Source organism: Felis catus, chromosome E1, assembly GCF_018350175.1.
Source record: "Felis catus isolate Fca126 chromosome E1, F.catus_Fca126_mat1.0, whole genome shotgun sequence".
In the NCBI taxonomy this organism is placed as follows: Eukaryota; Metazoa; Chordata; class Mammalia; order Carnivora; family Felidae; genus Felis; species Felis catus.
In genome coordinates, this window is record NC_058381.1 from 4,065,377 (window position 1) to 4,086,466 (window position 21,090).

At 46.2% G+C, this 21,090-nt stretch overlaps 1 protein-coding gene across 2 annotated transcripts in view; it reads left to right on the forward strand.

The window, feature by feature from the left end:
• The window catches only part of CFAP52 (cilia and flagella associated protein 52), a 44,235-nt gene continuing 23,145 nt past the window's right edge, over positions 1-21,090 (forward strand). For both annotated transcript variants that reach the window (XM_003996206.6, XR_006589594.1), the window contains exons 1-7: positions 1-160; positions 6,848-7,047; positions 7,916-8,052; positions 12,343-12,471; positions 16,177-16,276; positions 17,209-17,325; positions 20,732-20,832. In XM_003996206.6, the coding sequence (XP_003996255.2) occupies positions 73-160; positions 6,848-7,047; positions 7,916-8,052; positions 12,343-12,471; positions 16,177-16,276; positions 17,209-17,325; positions 20,732-20,832 (872 nt within the window). In that variant the 5' untranslated portion in view covers positions 1-72. The remainder of the gene's footprint in view (positions 161-6,847; positions 7,048-7,915; positions 8,053-12,342; positions 12,472-16,176; positions 16,277-17,208; positions 17,326-20,731; positions 20,833-21,090) is intronic.

Genomic DNA, 21,090 nt, shown 5'->3' on the forward strand with positions numbered 1-21,090 from the left:
GTCCGTTACCATACCGACCAGGAGACGCTGCGCGGCCGGAGGCAGAGAGAGGGAGCGCCTGGTGTCCAGGGGATGGAGAACCAAATTCCTCCCAAGGCCGAGGTGGCCGAGGTGGCCGAGGTGGCCGAGCTGGAGCTTGAGGCCGCGATCGGCTTCAATGGTGAGGCCTCGAACGTGTCTGGGCGGGGGGTTGCAAGCCCTGGGGACGAGTAGCGCAAACAGGGACCGTGGGACACCGGGTGGCACCTGGAAGGCAGCGGGACCCTGGCAAGAGCCAAATTCTCTCCCGCCCCCAAGGCCCTGGGGAATCACATCCTCCGCCCCAGACCTCCAAGACCGGGATGGTTTCACAGCACCTAAGAGGGACAAGTGCCTGCTCACGGGACCGAAGCATGAGTGAGGGTGGTCGTAACCCATCTCCCCGTGGTCAGCTCTGCCCTGGCCCTGTGACCCCGCGAGCCCCCGCAGCTGCCTGCCCCTGGGTAACCGCGGGATGGCTGAGTCCTGTTCGGCCCCTGGGCACAACTACCAGAACCCCAGCTGATGTGCCCATGAGAATGAGCTGGGGACCGAACGTGGCAGTGAGCATCCGTTTTAGGGGATGATCTTGTCCTCTAACCCGGAGAAGGACCCTAACACTGAGGGTGTCAGGGGAGGCTGTGGAGGCGGGGAGATGCTTCTGTCCTGGAGGCCTGGCGGTTCTGCTCACACCTTATTTATGACTGCCTGATAGTTTGAACATGAAGGAGGGTAATGCTCTTTGTTTTTGCGTGTGAAGGAAGGAAACAAGCGCGTTACATTTAGAAAAAGCAAACTTTTTTTTTTTTTTAAGTGTGTTGTGCTGCCCGAAAGTTTTAAAATTGTAATATTGCAGACCAGAACTGTCAATGGCTAAAGCTTTAGGCACATTCTGGAACCTAGAGCTTGACTCTTCGTGTTAGTTTAACAGTCTCTTATAGATAGTGGGCACTTCTTAGTACATCTGAGATACCGGCCATCTTTAGAGCTGGTGGCAAGGTCATTGGTAAAGGAAGTGAGTGACCGCTGCTGAGTGCAGGGGGTCAGTGCAGAACCTCGAACACAGCGCTCTGCAACTGAATTCATGATGTTTTATGGAGCCCTAAGAGTAAATATATGGGGGCGACCTGGTGGCTCAGTTAAGCCTCCAACATTGGCTCACATCATGATTTATTTCCGGGTTCGTTAGTTCAAGCCGCGGTACCCGGCTCTGCAATGCCAGTGCTGGGTCTGCTGGGGATTCTCTCTCTCTCCTTCTCTCTCTCTTTAGCTAAAATAAACTTTAAACATTAAAAAAAAGTTATAAAAAAAGAGTAAATAGATGGTACATTATATTCCAGTGCCTTCCATGGCCATTACTAGTTATCTTGGCCTTTTATTTATTTTTTTTTTAATTTTTTTTTCAACGTTTTTATTTTATTTTTGGGACAGAGAGAGACAGAGCATGAACGGGCGAGGGGCAGAGAGAGAGGGAGACACAGAATCGGAAACAGGCTCCAGGCTCTGAGCCATCAGCCCAGAGCCCGACGCGGGGCTCGAACTCACAGACCGCGAGATCGTGACCTGGCTGAAGTCGGACGCTTAACCGACTGCACCACCCAGGCGCCCCTATCTTGGCCTTTTAAAATGGCCCAAATTAATGGAATTATTTTTACTTTGCTGGTTTTGTGACAATTTATATTATATTCTTTCCTGTAGTCAAATACACATTTTTCTAGAACCACTATATGCCAAATAGTATGCTGTGTTCTGAGAATACAGGGATAAATCCATAGCCGCACTTAAGAAGAAGAGTTTAGGAAACTGGAAAAATACAGTGAAGCCCAAAGAAAAATCAGCCATCGTTACATTTTGCAAAGATAGTGCTGTTAAAGGTTTGGTGTGGTTCTTTCAAATATATATTTACATATAAACTTTTAAATTTTTTTTTCATTTTCATTTTTTATTCTTTTACATTTATTCATTTTTGAGAGCCAGAGCACCAGCGAGGGAGGGGCACAGAGAGAAAGGGAGACAGAGAATCGGAAGCAGGCTCCAGGCTCTGAGCTGTCAGCACAGAGCCCAACGCAGGGCTCGAACTCCCGAACGGCAAGATCATGACCTGACCTGAAGTGGGATGCTTAGCCAACTGAGCCACCCAGGTGCCCCTTTTTAAAAACAATTTTTAATGTTTATTTTATTTTTGAGAGTGATGCAGGGGGTGAGGGGAAGAGAGAGAGAGAGAGAGAGGGAGACACAGAATCCAAAACAGTCTCTAGGCTCCCAGCCCGACACAGGGCTCGAACTCACGAACCACAAGATCATGACCTGAGCTGAAGTCAGTGTTTAACTGACTGAGTCACCCAGGCACCCCTAAACCTTTTTTAAATGAACGAGGGCTCATACTGTATAATTTTAGACTTTTTTTTCCTACTTAACTCCACTTAGCACTATGCCATGTACATTTTCCCTTAGCACAGAGTTTGAGTGGGGGAGGGACAGAGAGAGAGGGAGAAACAGACTCCACAGTGGGCTCCAGGTGCTGAGCTGTTAGCAGAGAGCCTGACTCAGGGCTTGAACCCATGAACTGTGAGATCATGACCTGAGCCGAAGTCCGAAGCTTAACCAACGGAGCCACTCAGGTGCTCCTGTGCAGGGGTTACTATAGGGCTCTTTTATTTTGATCACAAAATAGTGCAACAGAAATTTAGAATGCCATAATAAATACCAAGTATTATACACAGGATTAGCAAGTTTTGATACTCTTTCTTATTTGAGTTAATTTTTTTGAGTTTATGTCTTTTCTTTGTTTTGAGAGAGAGAGAGACAGAGAGACAGAGGCAGAATCCCAAGCAGGCTCTGTGCTATTAGCACAGAGCCTGATGTGGGGCTCAATCCAACAAACCGTGAGATCGTGACCTGAGCCAAAATCAAGAGTCAAGCTCAACTGGCTGAGCCACCCGGGCGCCCCTTGAGTTAATATTTTTGAGAAAAAAATACACATTTTAAGTCCTCTCTTCTATCACACTATCCTATCCTTTCTCCCTCTGTAGAGACAACCACTACCCTGAAGTTAATGTGTACCCTTCCCAGCCATGCTTTCAAAGCTTACGGTGTGTGTAAAATATTAAATATGCTATCTATAAATAATTTATACTGTAAATGTGCAAGTCTTTATATTTTATAGAAATGGTTTCATCCTGCACACATTCTGAAGCCTGCTTTTTTTTTCCACCCAGCATTTATGCAATCTTCTCATATCGATTAATTTAACTCCGCTACTCCCTTGTGTAAATACACCAACATTAGTTATCTATTCCCCGTAGATGGTCTTTTAATTTATTTGCAACTTTCTGCCACTACAAGGCTGCAAGGCCGCAGTGAACACCTTTGTAGTGGCCTGTAGACACAATTGCAAGTATTTCTCTAGGTCACGTACCAAAGAGTGGAACACCTGGGTCCTAGGGTGGGTGCGTGCTCAACCATTCTGAACGTGGCTGTGTTGTTTTCCAAAGCTATTCCACCGAAGTACCTTCCCACAACGCAGTTGTATGAGCGTTTCCTTTTGTTCATATCACCGCTAACGCTATTATCGGCCTTTTTAATTTTAGCTGTTATGATGGAAATGAAACAGTGTCTCATTTGGGATGCAATTCACATTACTTTGATGGTTATAGTTTCACATGTTTATTGGTTGTTTTTTTTTAATTTCCTCCCTCCTACATTGCCTGTTCATAGCCTTTGCTCATTTTTCCATCGGAGCAGTTTGTGCTTTCTTATTTGTTTGTGGTAGCTCTTTGTATGTTCTGGATATAATCCTTATCTATTACGTACATTGCAAACATCTTCTCCTGGTTTGGGTTTTTCTTTTCATTTTTGTCATTTGTCATCAGAAGTCTTAGGTTCATAACATAACTGGATGACTAGGGTGGCCTTCTCTGTGAGGATTTGCTCTCTTGGTCGCACGTTTAAGAAGTCATCTCCTACAACTTGTGTACACATGAAGTCTCGTTTGTCACAGTTAGGTCCTTGATCTACCTATTGTATTGTTTGTGGATGGTGTGAGGTAGGATCTGATTTTGCTTTTTCCATGTGGATAGTCAAATGATTGCTTATTAGGTAACTGCAATTGAAAATGTATATATGAACATGAAGAGGGAGCACAGGACAAGCTTAGGGCAAAGCACAAACTAGCATACCCATGCCCCACCCCCCTCCCCCCAGATGGGATGTGTGTCCCCAGCAGGTAGGATGTGTGACATTCCTGGCTGCCCAAGAACAAAGGAGAAGACAGACAACAAATGGTTAAACTGATAGAGTCACCGTCGGTTTACAAATATCTTAGTACAACTGCAAGAAAAGGGCAATCTAGGGGCACCTGGGTGGCTCAGTCAGTTAAGCATCCAACTTCAGCTCAGGTCGTGATCTCTCGGTCAGTGAGTTCAAGCCCCGCCTTGGGCTCTGTGCTGACAGCTCAGAGCCTGCAGCCTGCTTTGGATTCTGTGTACCTCCCCCCACCTCTCTATGCATCGCCCACTCTGCTCTGTCTCGCTCTGTCTCTCAAAAATAAATAAATGTTTTTTTTTAATTAGGGGAAAAAAAGGGGGGCAATCTTATCAATAGCCTAATGTCCAGGAACTCCCTACTGTCTTAAGGATAGTGTTTTGCTAGAGTGAAAACCAACCTTAGCCTGACAATAGCTAGGCCTCCAGTACCCTGTCTTTTTCGCATGTGGAAATCCCTTTAAGAAACGTCCTCTTGACTTTACCTCCCCCGACACCATGGTATATAACCAGTCATTCTTCACAGCCCCAGTGCAGCTCTTCCTGCCACAGGTCCTGTCCCCGTGCTTTAACAAAATCATCTTTTTTGCCCCAAAGACGTCTTTAAGAATTCTTTCTTGGCTGTCAGCTCCGAACCCCACCATCACCCCAAAACCCCATCAGACAGAAACCTTAGGCTTTGGAGAACTTACGACAGGAAAAAGGAACAATCTCAAGTAAAGCGAAAGAAAGCATTTAGTCAATAAATGCATTTGACAGTTTGAGCAAAAGAAAAAAAAAAAAGAAAGAAAGAAAAATCTGTGATCTATTTAGCTACTGGAATCACATTCTGTACCAAAATAAATTCTAGAGGGAGTTAAATGTAAAAGATGAATTCATTAAAAGATGAGAACATGACATTAATAAATATTTATGACTCTTTTGATGGAGTAGGAGATAGCCATAGAATGGTTTTAAAATACCCTGGAATAAATGTACTAAGAAATGTGTGAGATCTTTATGGAGAAAAATCGAAAATGGAAGCCCTAAAAGGAGATTTCGTGGAAAAACATATCCTGTTTTTAGAAAGGAGATTGAATGTATTATTATAAAAATTATTTTTCCTTAATCTATACATTTAATACCATGCCACCAAAAATTATTTTTAACTAATCAAGTTGACTTTACGGTTTGTACTGTAAAATAGTATCAAGCCTAGCCCCCCAAATTCTGGCCAAAATTGAGTGATAAGGGAGGACCTCTCTTTCACAATAAAGCATATTGCAAAGGTTTATAATTGGGGTGATGGTTCTTGCCACAGAGCCGGAGGATGGGGTCTCACTGTGAGAGGTCTGCGCTTCCTTAGAGCGAGCGCCTGGTGGTGACTCGGAACCAAATTATCTTTACTTTGGGGGCAGTGGGGGCGGTGAATTCACGTTCGTACTGTGCTTCCCACTCACCCAGACTGGCTGTTGGTATTTCCTGCTTCTCAGGATTCCAAGAATTGGCCTTGCTCTCCAGAGTGAGGTTCCTGGACCACCATCAGCATCTCCTGAGAACTTGTCAGAAATTCAGAACCTCAGGGAGCACCCGGGTGGCTCAGTGGGTTCAGCGTCTGACTTCAGCTCAGGTCATGATCTCGCGGTTTGTGGGTTTGAGCCCCACATCGGGCTCTGTGCTGACGGCTCAGAGCCTGGAGCCTGCTTCCGATTCTGTGTCTCCCTCTCTGTCTGTCCTCCCCCGCTTGCACTCTGTCTCTCTCTCTCTCAGAAATAAATAAACATTTAAAAAAAAAAAGATTAAAAATAAAAAAAAAGAAATTCAGAATCTCAGCTCCCCTTCCAGACCTGAAATCAGAATCTGCATTTTAACCAGATCCCCTGGCAATTTTATGCATTGAAGTCTGAGAAGTGGTATACTAGACCGACCTTGTCAGTGGAATAAAATTACATATATTACTACCCCCCCACCAACCCACTTGTTTTAGTTGAACTCACATTTTTTTTATTTCAAAATTTGTATTCAATTTTGTTTTATTTATTTTTTTAATGTTTATTTATTTTTGAGAGAGAGAGAGACAGGCAGACAGACAGAGCGCAAGCAGGGGAGGGCAGAGAGAGAGGGAGACACAGAATCCAAAGCAGGCTCCAGGCTCCGAGCTGTTAGCACAGAGCCCGACATGGGGCTTGAACTCACGAACCGTGAGATCATGACCTGAGCCGAAGTCGGACTCTCAACTGACTGAGCCACCCAGGGCACCCCTGTATCAAAAAAAAAAAAATATATATATATATATATATATATATATATATATATATATACAGACACATATATATATGTATATATACGTGTGTATATATATGTATATACATATATAGGCTACTTGTGCACCTAATTATTACTATTTTTTAAAATTATTATTATTATTTTTAAGTAAGCTCCACACCCAACACAGGGCTTGAATTCAGAGAGATCAAGAGTCACACACTGTTCTAACTGAGCCAGCCAGGCACCCCTAATTATCACCGTCTTTGTTTTTTCTTTCTTTCTTCCTTCAATCATTACTATTTTTAATCTCTCTCTTCTAGGACACGTGCCCACTGGTCTGAAATGCCATCCTGACCAGGAACATTTGATTTTCCCCCTGGGCTGCACAGTCCTGATCCAGGCAATAAATACTCAGGAACAGAACTTCCTGCACGGCCACAGCAACAACGTCTCCTGTGTGGCCATCTCCAAGAGTGGGCTGTACCTTGCCTCCGGGCAAGTCACGTTCATGGGTTTCAAGGTGAATGAACTGAGAAAATAGTTCCTTGTAAATCGATACGGAGGTGACTCCCTAGAACCCCCCCCCCCCCCAACTTCAGGGCAGCTCTGCGATGGTCCCTGGTTTTCCCCTCTTCTTCCTCATGGCCTCCTCTTTGAGCTCATTTTTATTCCCTCCGGCTGAGAGTAAGCACTCTGGTGTCTACACCTGACTCCGCAGAGAGTGGACTGATAATGCTCAGGAACAAAAAGTCCCTGCTTAATTTATTTATTTAAAAAAATTTTTTAATGCTTATTTATTTTGAGAGAGAGACAGAGCTTGAGTGGGGGAATGGCAGAGAGAGAGGGAAACCGAATCCGAAGCAGGCTCCGGGCTTCCAGCTGTCAGCACAGAGCCTGATGCAGGGCTCGAACTCATGAACCACGAGATCATGCCCTGAGCAGAAGTCAGATGCTCAACCAACTGAGCCACCCAAGTGCCCCTTTGCTTAATTAATAAATTTTTTAAAATATTTTTTTAATGTTTATTTATTTTGAGAGAGAGAGAGAGAGAGAGAGCAAGTGTGCAAGCAGGGGAGGGGCGGAGAGAGAGAATCCCAAGCAGGCTCCACGTTGTCAGCACAGAGCACAGAGCCTGACGAGGGGCTCGACCCCAGAACAGTGAGATCATGACCTGAGCCAAAGTCGGACGCTCAACCGACTCAGCCACCCAGGCGCCCCCTCTGCTTAATTTAAAATGGTTTCCTCCCTCTTGCCCTTAATGTTTGTGAGACGCAGTCTAATCTCCAGAAAAGTGCTCTTACTGATTGTTTTTCACCAAGAGAGGTAGCTCTGTGCTGGGACTCTTCTGAAGCCGGTCTGCGATCTGACAGTGTCTTCTCGCCCCCCAGGCAGATATCATTCTGTGGGATTATAAGAAAAGGGAGCTGCTTGCCCGGCTGTCACTTCACAAGGGCAAAATCGAAGCACTGGCCTTTTCACCAAATGATTTGTACTTGGTATCACTAGGAGGCCCAGACGACGGAAGGTAATGAACTCAATACGTTTACTTATTTTTCTCTGGGCGTATTTCTAGTTATGTCATCCTCTCTCTCCCCTCCGATGTTCTCTGTCGGCCTGTCCACATTCATGTGTGTGTCTCATACAGGGAAAATACGGTAGTGCAACACTTCTCGACCTTAGCTGCATGCTGAAGCCAACTGGGGAGCTTTAGAAAATCACTGATGCCTGGGGGGGGGGGCGCCTGGGGGGGCCTCATTCAGTTGAGAATCCGGTTTTGGCTCAGGTCATGATCTCACGGTTCCTGAGTTTGAGCCCCCGAGTTGGGCTCCGTGACGACAGCGTGGAGCCTGCTTGGGATTCTCTCCCTCTCTCCCTCCCTCTCTGTGACTCCCTTGCTCTCTCTTGCTCTCTCTCTCTCTCTCTCTGTCAAAGTAAATAAATAAACTTAAAAGAATTTTTTTCAAGTATAATAAACAAGGTTATATTAGTTTCAGGTGCACAAAACAATGATTCAACAATTCTAGGCGTTACTCAGTGGTCATCGAGATAGATGGACTTTTGAGGTGGACTTCTATCTGTCTCTACCTTCTCCCCACCCACCTCCCCTCTGGCAACCATCAGTCTGTGGTCAGTACTTAAGAGTCTGGTGTGTGTGTGTGTGTGTGTGTGTGTGTGTGTGTGTGTGTGTGTGTTTTCTACATTCGTTTGTTTCTTAATTTCGACATGTGAGTGAAATCATACAGTAATTGTGTTTCCCTGACTTATTTCACTTAGCATCATACCCTCTAGTTCCATCCGTGTTGTTGCAAATGGCAAGATTTCATTCTTTTTGGTGGCTGAGGAATGTTCTTATATATCCCACGTCTTTTTTGTGCATTCACTTGTTGATGGACGCTTGGATTGCTTCCATATCTTGGCTATTATAAATAATGCTACAGTAATAATATCTATCTTTTTGAATTAGCGTTTTCATTTTCTTTGGGTAAATACCCAGGAGTGAAATTACTGGATCATAGGGTAGTTCTATTTTTAATTTTTTTTTGGAGAACCTCCCTACTGTTTTCCACAGTGGCCACACCAGTTGGCATTCCCACCAACAGTGCACGAGGGTGCCTTTCTCTCCACATCCTTGCCAACATTTGTTGTTTCTTATGTTTTTGATTATAGCCATTCTGACAGGTGTGAGGTGATATCTCATTATGGTTTTGATTTGCATTTTCCTGATGTTGAGTGACGTTGAACATTGTTCATGTGTTTGTTGGCCATCTTTTTTTTTTAATTTTTTTTTTTAACATTTATTTATTTTTGAGACAGAGACAGAGCATGAACGGGGGAGGGTCAGAGAGAGGGAGACACACAGAATCTGAAACAGGCTCCAGGCTCTGAGCTGTCAGCACAGAGCCCGACGTGGGGCTCGAACTCACGGACTGTGAGATCATGACCTGAGCCGAAGTCGGCCACTTAACCAACTGAGCCACCCAGGCGCCCCTGTTGGCCATCTTTATGACTTCTTTGGAAAAATGTCTATTCAGATTCTCTGCCCATTTTTAAATTTGTTTTTGTTGTTGTTGTTGTTGTTGTTTTGGTGTTGAGTTGTATAAATTTTTTATATATTTGGACCCCTTACTGGATACGTCATTTGCAAATACCTTCTTCCATTCAATAGGTTGCCTTGTTGTTTTGTTGATGGTTTCACTGTGCAAAAGCTTTTTGCTTTGGTGCTTTAGTCCCAGTAGTTTTAATTCTGCCTTTATTTCCTTGTTAGAGGAGACAGATCTAGAAAAACGTTTCCATGGTCGCTGTCAAAGAGACTATTGCCTGTGTTTTCTTCTAGGAAGGAGTTTTATGGTTTCAGGCCTCACAGTTAGGACTTTAATATATTTTGAATTTATTTTTGCGCATGGCGTAAGAAGGTGGTCCAGTTTCGTTCTTTCGCGTGTCGCGTAGCTGTCTGGTTTTCCCAACACCATTTGTTGAAGAGACTGTCTTTTATCCATTGTGTATTCTTGTTTCCTTTATCATAGGTTAATTGAGAGAGAGAATCCCAAAAAGGCTCCGCACTGTCACCATAGAGCCCAACGAGGGGCTCGAACTCACAAACTGTGAGGTCACAACCTGAACCGAAACCAAGAGTTTCATAAAGTTTTAGGGCATTTTTAAACACTCCAAAAAGAGACCCTACACCCGCTAGCAGTCACTCCCCGTTGCCGCTCCCCCACTACCCTCTCAGCCCCAGGCAACCACTGATCCACTTTCTGTCTCCAGAGATTTGCCCGTTCTCCGTGTTTCCCATGAATGGGATAATATAATATGTGGCCTTTTGTAGCTGATTTTTTTTTTATTAAGCATAATGTTTTCAAGGTCCATCCATGCCGTGGCATGTGTCGATCCTTCACTCTCTTTATTGTCAAATAATATTCCATTGTATTATTTTCTTCACATTTTCTTCATCCATCAGTGGATGGGGCTTTGTTTGTTTTATTTTTTTATGTTTATTTTTGAGAGAGGGACAGAGACAGAGGGTGACAGGGGGAGGGGCAGAGAGAGTGGAAGACACAGAATGCCAAGCAGGCTCCAGACTCCGAGCTGTCAGCACAGAGCCTGATGCGGGGCTCGAACTCACGAACCGTGAGATCGTGACCCGGACTGAAGTCGGACGCTTAGCTGACTGAACCACTCAGGCGCTCCTAGTGGGTGGGGCTTTGGGTCTTCCCCACTTTTGGACTATTGGTAATAATGCGGCTATGAAGACTCATGTACAAGATTTGATGTAGATGTATGTTTTCATTTCTTTTAGGTATGATGTACTTGGTTTTAAGAGTCTTTTTGGAGAAGATTACCTACTTATCATTATAACTTTTTAACTTTTTAAGTGATATTTCTCTTGAGTTTTCCACTTCAGATGGTTATCTATCGATTTCCTACCAAGAAAAACAATTATGACTCTTACACCACCTCCTACCTCCTCATTCCTACCAATCTTGGTTATACCTTGATTTTAGAGCGCCTGTGATAATATCTTCTACACTTAGAAAATTTGGGAAGCATAGCTAGGCATACTTTTGCGTTAACAGAGTTTGTAACGTTAGCCTTCTTTTTCTTTAATATTTTGATTCCGGTGTTCCCCAGCATTTTTAGTATTATTGTCTGAACACATTCAGTTTAGGACTAAGTTGTGTGATTACACCCAGAAAGAAGGAGCTGGGATCCAAAGCGGTGCTCCTCACAGTGTGGCCCCCAGACCAGCAACATCGACATCACTGGGGACCTTTTAGAAAAGCGAGACCTCCGGCCTCACCCCAGACCTGCCGAATCAGAAGCTCTCGGGGTGAGTCCCGGCAGCCTCTGTCTGAACAAGCCCTCCAAGTGATTCTGATGCACGTTCAAGTGTGGGAACAGTGCCTTATGTCATCTGTCCTCTTCATCGCATTATTCTGTTCTGGAATACTTCTCCTAGGAACTTTTGTTTTACATGAGACAAATGGGTGGTAAACGTTTATGCCTTGGCTATCTGCAAATGTCTTTTTGTTTTTTTAATGTTTATTTTTGACAGAAAGAGAGAGTGTGAGCGGGGAAGGGGCAGAGACAGAGAGGGAGACACAGAATCTGAAGCAAGCTCCAGGCTTTGGGTTGTCAGCACAGAGCCCGATGTAGGGCTCGAACTCATGAACGGTGAGGTCATGGCCTGAGCTTCAGTCGGATGCTTCCAGGCGCCCCTGAAAATGTCTTTATTTTAGCATCAGACTTGACTGATGGGATCACTGGTTTCTAGCCTCATTACCATCTTCCTTCAAAACATTTTTAGTGTCACCTGCTAATCTTCTAATACCCAGCATGATGGAGGAGACATCTAGTGGGGGAAGGGGGTCAATTCTTTTGTTCCTTTCTTTTTTTTATTTTTATTTTTATTTTTTTATTTTTATTTTTATTTTTTTCAACGTTTATTTATTTTTGGGACAGAGAGAGACAGAGCATGAACGGGGGAGGGGCAGAGAGAGAGGGAGACACAGAATCAGAAACAGGCTCCAGGCTCTGAGCCATCAGCCCAGAGCCCGACGCGGGGCTCGAACTCAGGGACCGCGAGATCGTGACCTGGCTGAAGTCGGACGCTTAACCGACTGTGCCACCCAGGCGCCCCTCTTTTGTTCCTTTCTAAGTAACCTTTTTTTTTCCTTTCTAGAACCACTAAAAGATAATAATAATAAATAAAAATACATAAAATAAAAAAAAACAAAAACAAAAGAAAACAAAAAACTGTTTCTTACCGTGAGAGCCTGTCTTCCCCTGACTTTTTCGGTCCCTCTTGTTTTGGCAGTGTGGTGGTGTGGAACATAGCCAAGAGAGAAGCCATCTGCGGCAGCCCGGCGGCCGGCCTCAACGTGGGGAATGCCACGACAGTGATCTTCTCGAGGTGCCGAGACGAGATGTTTGTTACCGCCGGAAAGTACGTGTCTGCGGTCGGCGTTTTCAGAACTCGTAAACGGCTGCGTTTGCTTGTGCAGAAAGCACGGCCACTCGAGTTTGGGGGGGGAACATAGTATTCGTCCCGGCAAATTCCCTCCCGTCGTAAATTTGCGTGACGCTGCGGTCCTTAAACATCCTTTGAACTGAAAGTCTTTTAAATACCGGTTAGTTGAGCATTCCGTGCTTCCCCCTGAGAAGGGTCTGCTTTCCCGCTGAATTGATTTCAGGTTCCGGTTACTTGTCACTGATAACACACGCCCTACGATGCATGCTCCCGGGGGAATGTGCCCGAATGCACAGATTGGCTTACAGGTTGACGTTTCTTAGCACCTGCTCTCGAGTTAGGCCTCCTGAAAGGAGAGTTTGCGAATGAACCGTGCCAGGAGCCCTCAGGTGTTTGATTTTTAGCCACGTGAGATCATTTCCAGCAGTGACAGCTTGTCACCAGCCAATGGGGACCAAGCCAGAGGCCAGCATCTGTCTAACAGAAGAAGTTAATTTACAGATTCACCAACAGGGCCCTGCTTGGAGTTTGAGGTGAAGTCCGCACAAAAGCATCCTCTCCAATGTGGTGTGTCAGTTCAGAGGTCAAAAAGCTGTCGGGCGCCTGGGTGGCTCAGTTGGTTAAGCGTCGGACTTCGGCTCAGGTCACGATCTTGCGGTTCGTGAGTTCGAGCCCCGCGTGGGGCTCTGCACTGACAGCTCGGAGCCTGGAGCCTGCTTCAGATTCTGTGTCTCCCTCTCTCTGCCCCTCCCCTGCTCATGCTCTGTCTCTCTCTCAAAAATAAACAACCATTAAAAAAAAGAAAAAAAAAAAAGCTCTGAATGTGGTGGGGTCGAGGTACCTGTTGGGCGGGACTCTTTCAACCCCTCTGTCGGCTCCCATCTGTGACGTCACTGGCTACTTTTCAGCCAGATCAAAGAAGTGGTCCTGCCCTACGTCTCAGCCATTTCCAGCCCCCACCCTGGGGTATGCAGCCTGCCTTTGTTCCGGGGTAATTATGTGTGTGCACGCGTTTACTTCCTGGCCATGAAACTGGCTGGCCGAATGGAAGCCAGCCCCTAGGGAGCGAATCTCACTAGGAGAGCGCCCTGAGCCTGAAGCAGCTGCCCGTGTCCTACCCCTGTCTTCAGAGGCGACTCACCGCCACGCAGGGCTTCTTCGTTGGGGTCCTTGTTTCCTGAGGGTCCAGCTGCTGGTGTCCATGGACACCCTTACTCCGGGAGCCGAAACTTGAATTGAAGCCCCTTTCCCCCCTTCCCCTCCCCCTCGTCCTTCCTTCCCCTGCCCCTCCTCCCCCTCCCTCCTCCTCCTTCCCCCCCCATCCTCCCCTCCACCTTTCTCCCTCTCCCCGTTTCTCCCTGTCCCCCTCCTCCCCCTTCTTCTCCCTCTCTCCCTGCCCTGCAAATGAAAAATATATATATATATTTTTAAGTTTATTTATTTATTTTCAGAGAGACAGAGACACCTGAGAGGGGAAGGGGCAGAGAGAGCGGGAGAAAGAGAGAGAGACTCCGAAGCAGGCTCTGCACTGTCAGTGGGGCTCAAACTCGCGAACCATGAGATCATGACCTGAGCCTAAATCAAGGGTGGGAGGCTTACCGACTGAGCCACCCAGGCGCCACCCCCGCCCCACCCCCAGCAAATTTTTTAAGGACAATCTGTATTCTAGGTCTGCTTTGGTTGCATGTGACAGTGATGGCCGAGAACAAGTAAGGACTCCTGCGTTAAGATTTCTGGTATGGCACCCATGATATCCTCCATGGGTCCCTGTTTCAGATACTCCACTATATCATCCCTCATGAGAGAGCCTGCAAATTCCAATTTGACGTCCAAGTGACATCTACCACGAAGGCCATGGAAAAGCTGATTTTTTTTTTTAATTTTGAAAGTACGCAAAATATGTATTGGAACAAGAAATAGATTTGTATTCAAATAAGAAAGTATAGGGGCGCCTGGGTGGCGCAGTCGGTTAAGCGTCCGACTTCAGCCAGGTCACGATCTCGCGGTCCGTGAGTTCGAGCCCCGCGTCGGGCTCTGGGCTGATGGCTCGGAGCCTGGAGCCTGTTTCCGATTCTGTCTCCCTCTCTCTCTGCCCCTCCCCCATTCATGCTCTGTCTCTCTCTGTCCCAAAAATAAATAAAAAAAAAAAAAAAAAAAGAAAGTATTCAAAATACTTCTTAAGCACTTACTATGTGCCTAACTCTGGAAGCTAAAAAAAAAAAAAAAAAAAAGGAAAGCTGAACTCGATCTATTTTTGTTTTTTTATTTTTATTTTCTTTTAAAGTTGACTTACTTAAGTAATCTCTACGCCCAATGTGTGGCTCAAATTCACAACCCTGAGATCAAGAGTCACATGCTGTACTGATGCGGCCAGTCAGGCGCCCTGATCCGTCTTTTTTTTTTTTTAAATGCTTGTTTATTTTTGAGAGAGAGAGAGAGAGAGAGACTGAGTGTGAGTAGGGGAGAGGCAGAGAGAGAAAGGGAGACACAGAATCTGAAGCAGGCTCCAGGCTCCAAGCTGTCAGCACACAGCCCGATGAGGGACCCAAGCTCACGAATTATGACATCGTGACCTGAGCCGAAGACGGACGCTCAACCGACAGCGCCATCCAGGTGCCCCCACCCCCCATCCCCGATCAATCTATTTTTAAATTAATCTTTCCTGCCTTCAACTGTTAGCTTCAGCTCTGATGTTGACCGCAATATGTTTCTACAGTTACAAATTCAGATTAGCTCAATATGTAATGAGTAAATGCCAGTTATATGCCAAATCTCGTATCAGGTACTGATTTCGTTTGGCCTTCGGTTACTTAGTCTCCTTTCTCATGAAGACAGGATCCTCCCTAATGACGTACTTGCTCTTGAAAATATTTCCTCACAACTGCAGACCTTGAAAGAAACATACTTAGTGGGGCGCCTGGGTGGCTTAGTCGGTTAAACATTCGACTCTTGATTTTGGCTCAGGTCATGATCTCATGGTTCGTGGGATCAAGCCCCGCGTCAGGCACTATGCTGACCACGTGGAGCCTGCTTGGGATTCCCTCTCTCTGCCCCTTCCCTGCTCTCTCTCTCTCTCTTTCTCTCTCTCTCAAAAATAAACTTAATTTTTTTTTAATAGATAAACAAAAAAAAAGAAACATACTTAGGGAACTCTGGTTTGCCCTCTCTTTTTACTTTACTTTATTTATTTTGAGAGAGAAAGCATGAACAGAGCAGAGAGAGAGAGAGAGAGAATCCCAAGCAGGCCTTGCACTATGAACCCAGAGGGGGCTCGAACCCACGAACCACGAGATCACGACCTGAGCCGCCATCAGGAGTCAGACGCTGAACCGACCGAGCCGCCCAGGCGCCCCTGGTTTGCTCTTCATTTGTTTAGTTTTTGGCATTTCTGTTTGCTCTCACTGCAGTGGACAGAGCGCTCGTTGGGTGTGAATCCTTGCTCTGCTGGTGTTCGGGCTCTGCGTTTTCTCATTTGGACAGCGGCGGGATCCGAAAAACTACTCAGAGGGTGGCTGGAAGGGTCGAGTGGAAGATTTTAAGGAGAACCCTGGGCCTAGCAAACCCTCAGCAATACCCCGTTCTGTCCCCCTTAGCTGCCTCTTCAGGGGGAATACAGAAAACAGAGAAGATATGAAGAGGCTGTTACATGGGTATCCATTTGCTTGGGGTTCTCTTCCACAGTGGGACAATTCGAGTATGGGAACTGGATCTCCCAAATAGAAAAATCTGGCCAACGGAGTGCCAGACCGGTCAGATGAAAAGAATAGTCATGTGTATTACAGTAAGTATGACTCTTAAGTGTTACTGTCTGTAACCATTGGTACAGATTCCAAGGGTGTGTGCATGTGTGTGTGCGTGTGTGCGTGTGTGTGTGTGCCAGCTCACGTGCACACATACGTAAGTGTGTGTACCTTGGGCTGGGGGTAGGCAGGTGAGATCTGGACATACGGGATGCTGATTGAGGAAGCGCAGGTGAGGGAGAGACTCACTGCCCAGACACAGCTCCGGGAAGGTCTCATTTTACCGGGACTGGGGCTTCCATCAGACCCCAGAAACCCGCCTCACCTAGACAGAAGCCGTGTGGCCAGGAGGCATTCAGAGGCCGCAGCACACTCCCATGCCACTGTTTCTTGCTTCCACCACTGGAAAGAAAGTCCCCAACAGTGACACTCATGGTTGAAACGCAGTCTCTTCTATAAAGAGGAATTATTCCTATGGTTTTAATGTGGACGCATGCGTTCACACAGATGACTCCCTTCCCCATGGACTTATTTCTCTTTAGGCAATGCGTCCTCATTTATACAGACAGACTTTGGAAAATATGAGAGAAAGCAAATACACATCCTCTTTGGAGGAGCAAACCTTCATCCCAGGAGCCCTACAGAGGCATCTCCGGAACCGGAGCTGGCGGGATATCTACGCATGTGGATCTAACGCCAGACACTATAGGCTTCCCCTGGAAACGCACAGGCTAACTGGACTCACATATTTCCTCCATTTCTGAGTCTGGCCCTAATTCTGCCCCCCACCCCCCCACACCCCCCTGAGGCTGTTCTTACCCATCGTAGAGTCTGCAGAAATTGAAGTAGCCGTGAGCACCTTTGGAGGTCTTTATGAGGCCTCAGAGAAAGTTCGTCCCATCCCTGATCAGGGCCCACGGGCATCGCTGAGAAAAAAACACCGGTCTTTACGTCCCTCCTCCTCTCTGATCAGATTGCTGTCGATGATAGCTTTTTCTACCTTGGTACCACAACTGGAGATATTCTGAAAATGAACCCAAGGACCAAGCTGCTGGCAGACACTGGGCCTGCGAAGGACAAATTCAGCCTGGTGAGTACAGACCCCCAGAGTCTGCTCTGCCCTGCTCTTTTCCGGTGATTTCCTCCCTCCACTGGTAGCACGGACCTACATTAAGAGTCTGCATTCAAAAGAAAAAGTGTATGTGGTACCCAAGGCCACGCCGAAATTTGCAAGGTGCATAAACTTCTTCCCTGAGCAAACGTATTTGTCAGCATCCTCAGGGAATCAGACCTTCCAAGCACAGGGCCTGCGGCTCTGTGATTTATAACCACGTTGCTGCCAACATTTCGACAGCCCTGTTACCATATATAAGAGAAATGTGCTTTTTGATCTATAATACCACATATAGACATGCATGTGCGTGTAATTTTTGTCCCAATCTAATAACTAGTCTTAGATTTTAACTCCAGCCAGCACCGTAAGTCATAAGCAAGACCTAGAAGTTGTCGATTTTTAAAAAACTTTTTAAAACATTTATTTATTTTTGAGAGACAGAATATGAGCAGGGGAGGGGCAGAGAGAGAGGGAGACACGAGAATTCGCAGCAGGCTGCAGGCTCCAAGCTGTCAGCACAGCGGGGCTCGAACTCACCAACTGCGAGATCACGACCTGAGCCGAAGTCGGACGCTTAACCGACTGAGCCACCCAGGCTCCCCTAGAAGCTGTCGATTTTTATATTTGCAGGGCTCCTAACAATTCTGGCTGAAAGTCCAGAAAGACTTTGATATCTAAAACAAAATAAAATATAATGCGATCAAAGGAGAGTTTCACAGAGCAAGCGCGGCTGTTTTCAGTACCCCCAGAAAGTTAACAAGGGCTGTTTCCACTAATCTTTGCATTTGAGAGCAGATGGTCCTAACTAAGCTTAGATACTTATCCACTCAGCAGATATTCCCGAGAAGACTTGGAATCCTGAACCATGTTCTGGGAAGATGTTAGGGTTTCCTTAATCATGCAGCCATTTAATAATACTCAAGTTTTGTTTTGTTTTGTTTTGTTTTAATAATACTCAAGTTTTCAAGGACATGCCTAAGAGTGAGAAAAAGCTATAGTACGGGTAGAGAAGGGTTTAGAAATAATGCCACAGGAGATCGAGATGTAGTCTCGATAATGTTGTCCAAGTTATTTTTAGGAGGCAGATTCCAGTATGTTAAACAGATAAAAGCCAACGCAGATCAGTTCACGGAGAGCAAGGCTCAGAACCCTGCTGTTTCCAACTCCTGAGATACTGCCAGAGGGCCCCATAAAACGTGTGAAAAGTACTGATCTGGATATTTTTTGCACCCTCCTCCCCCAGCACTTGGGATCTAACTACATTTCCCTCCCCCCCCCAAAAAAATTGTTGGCCGTCTTCATGTTTCTCAAGTTTTTGGTACCTACGTGCCTTGCATAGTGCACTGTGGATGGTTTACTCCTAACCATTTAAGCCTGACGGTAAATTCCATAAAGAAATGATTCTAAGATGCCTCTTATACAAGTAGAAAGAAAGTAATTCTTTTTGTTTTTTATTTTAGAGAGAGAGAGAGCAGGGGAGGGGCAGAGAGAGAGGGAGAGGAAGAATCCCAAGCAGGCTCTCCACGCTGTCAGCACAGAGCCCCATGTGGGGCTCGATCCCACGACCCTAGTGTTATGACTTGAGCCAAAAATCAAGAGTCGGACGCTCAGCCAACCGGCCGAGCCACCCAGGCATCTCGGAACTCTTACATAACTCTTACGGGATGAAGGGATAGGAAGTATCACTGAACACATTTGTTTGGAATATTACGTGATCTTGGGCAGTAACCCATTTTGAAAATCTACTTAGGGGCATCTGGGTGGCTCAATCAGTTAGGTATCTGACTTTGGCTTGGGTCATGATCTTCAGCCTCATGGATTCCAGCCCTATGTGGGGCTCCATGCTGACAGCTCGGAGCCTGGAGCCTGCTTCGGATTCTGTGTCTCCGTCTGTGCCCCTCCCCTGCTCACGCTCACTCTCTCTCTCTCTCTCTCAAAAATAAACATTAAAAAATAAAAAATATAAAAAAAGAAAAAAGAAATCACACTTTGAGGCCCTGTTGAACACTTTATCTCTTGCTTCCCCAAGTCCCCAGACACATGCTAAGAATATTCACTCCTGGGTCATCTCCCTGGACAACGGGCCAGGCATTTATTGACTTGTCCTCCCACAGTGCTTCTGGAACTGGGGCAGCCAGACAGGGGGAGGGGGAGCCACATAATTCTGCTCCATGCCTTCATATTCTGGAACCTTGCTTTTTCCTCTCCAACATGAAATGCTTTTTGAACCAGAACAGGCAGAACTCAACGTAATGTGACTCGAAGGGACATGATATTTGTTTTATGATGGTCAAAGTTTGTTAAGACAAGCCTGAAAAAAGTCACTAGCTGTACTATTACCGAAAGCTTTACCATGAAATATTGGTCATACACGTTTTAAATTTTTTTTTCAACGTTTTTATTTATTTTGGGGACAGAGAGAGACAGAGCATGAACGGGGGAGGGGCAGAGAGAGAGGGAGACACAGAATCGGAAACAGGCTCCAGGCTCCGAGCCATCAGCCCAGAGCCCGACGCGGGGCTCGAACTCACGGACTGCGAGATTGTGACCTGGCTGAAGTCGGACGCTTAACCGACTGCGCCACCCAGGCACCCCGGTCATACACATTTTAAAATCAGAACTTCACAGTGGGTGCTGTAAAATAACCATCCAATCTCCCCAAACTTCGAAGATGGCTTTGAGTTTAAATACGTCCTATCGTTGGTAAGGTTATATACTGCATGCTTTAGTTCAGAAAATATAGTCACCAAACAATAAGGGGTTATAAGAGTTATAAATGTAGGAATTAAGTTCTGGGGGCACCTGAGTGGCTCAGTCGGTTGAGCATCCGACTTCTGCTGGGGTCACGATCTCACAGTTTGTGGGTTCGGGCCCCGCGTCAGGCTCTGCGCCGACAGTGTGGAGCCCGCTTGGGATTCTCTCTCTCCTTCCCTCTCTGCCCCTCTCCCACTCACACATTCTCTCCCTCTCACACATAATTAAATAAACATTAAAAAAAAGAATTAAATTCTGGTGAAAACAGTGGCTGCTTGTGTGGCTGTCTTTCCATCTCCTGCTCTCACTCAATGTGAGTGGATGTAAAGTATTCATGCTTGATGCATTCAAAACGCACAGCTGGCTTTACAGGGAGGAAGTTTGGTGAAGCATGCTTGGTCCTTGCCGGACCGGGAAGGCTACTTCCGGCACGGAGGCTCGTTGTTGGCACTGGGCCCTTGTGTCCAGCCCAGGGGTGCATCCCAGGCGATCCCTTCATGAGCTTTCTCTAGACAACACGTGCCATCACTGACATAACCCCCTGGCCATCCCTCGTCCCAGGCCACACGCTGACTCTTCCCGATGAAACCATTTGGCCTTTCTCTCAATGCTGTTTCTCCCCCGACAGGGAGTGTCCACCATCAAGTGCCTGAAGATGGGGGGGTTGTTGGTGGGTTCCGGAGCCGGATTGCTGGTCTTCTGTAAAAGCCCCAGCTACAAACCCATCAAGTAAGTTCCAGACTCCGTGGGGTTGGGATGGGGAAAGACCCACCAGCGGGAGGTCTGCGTAAAGCCAGGGGCTGTGAGATATTGGCAAAGTCGTATCTGGTAAAAGAGTTGCATCTTACTGTGAAAACAAGTGGTTGGAATCACAACCGATGATTTCGTTGCCGGTGAAAAGACAATAGCTCGTGTTGAATCGAGACAGAGTAGCCCCCGATGACCCAAGGGGGATACTGCCCTTCTAATAAACACATAAATTACGAT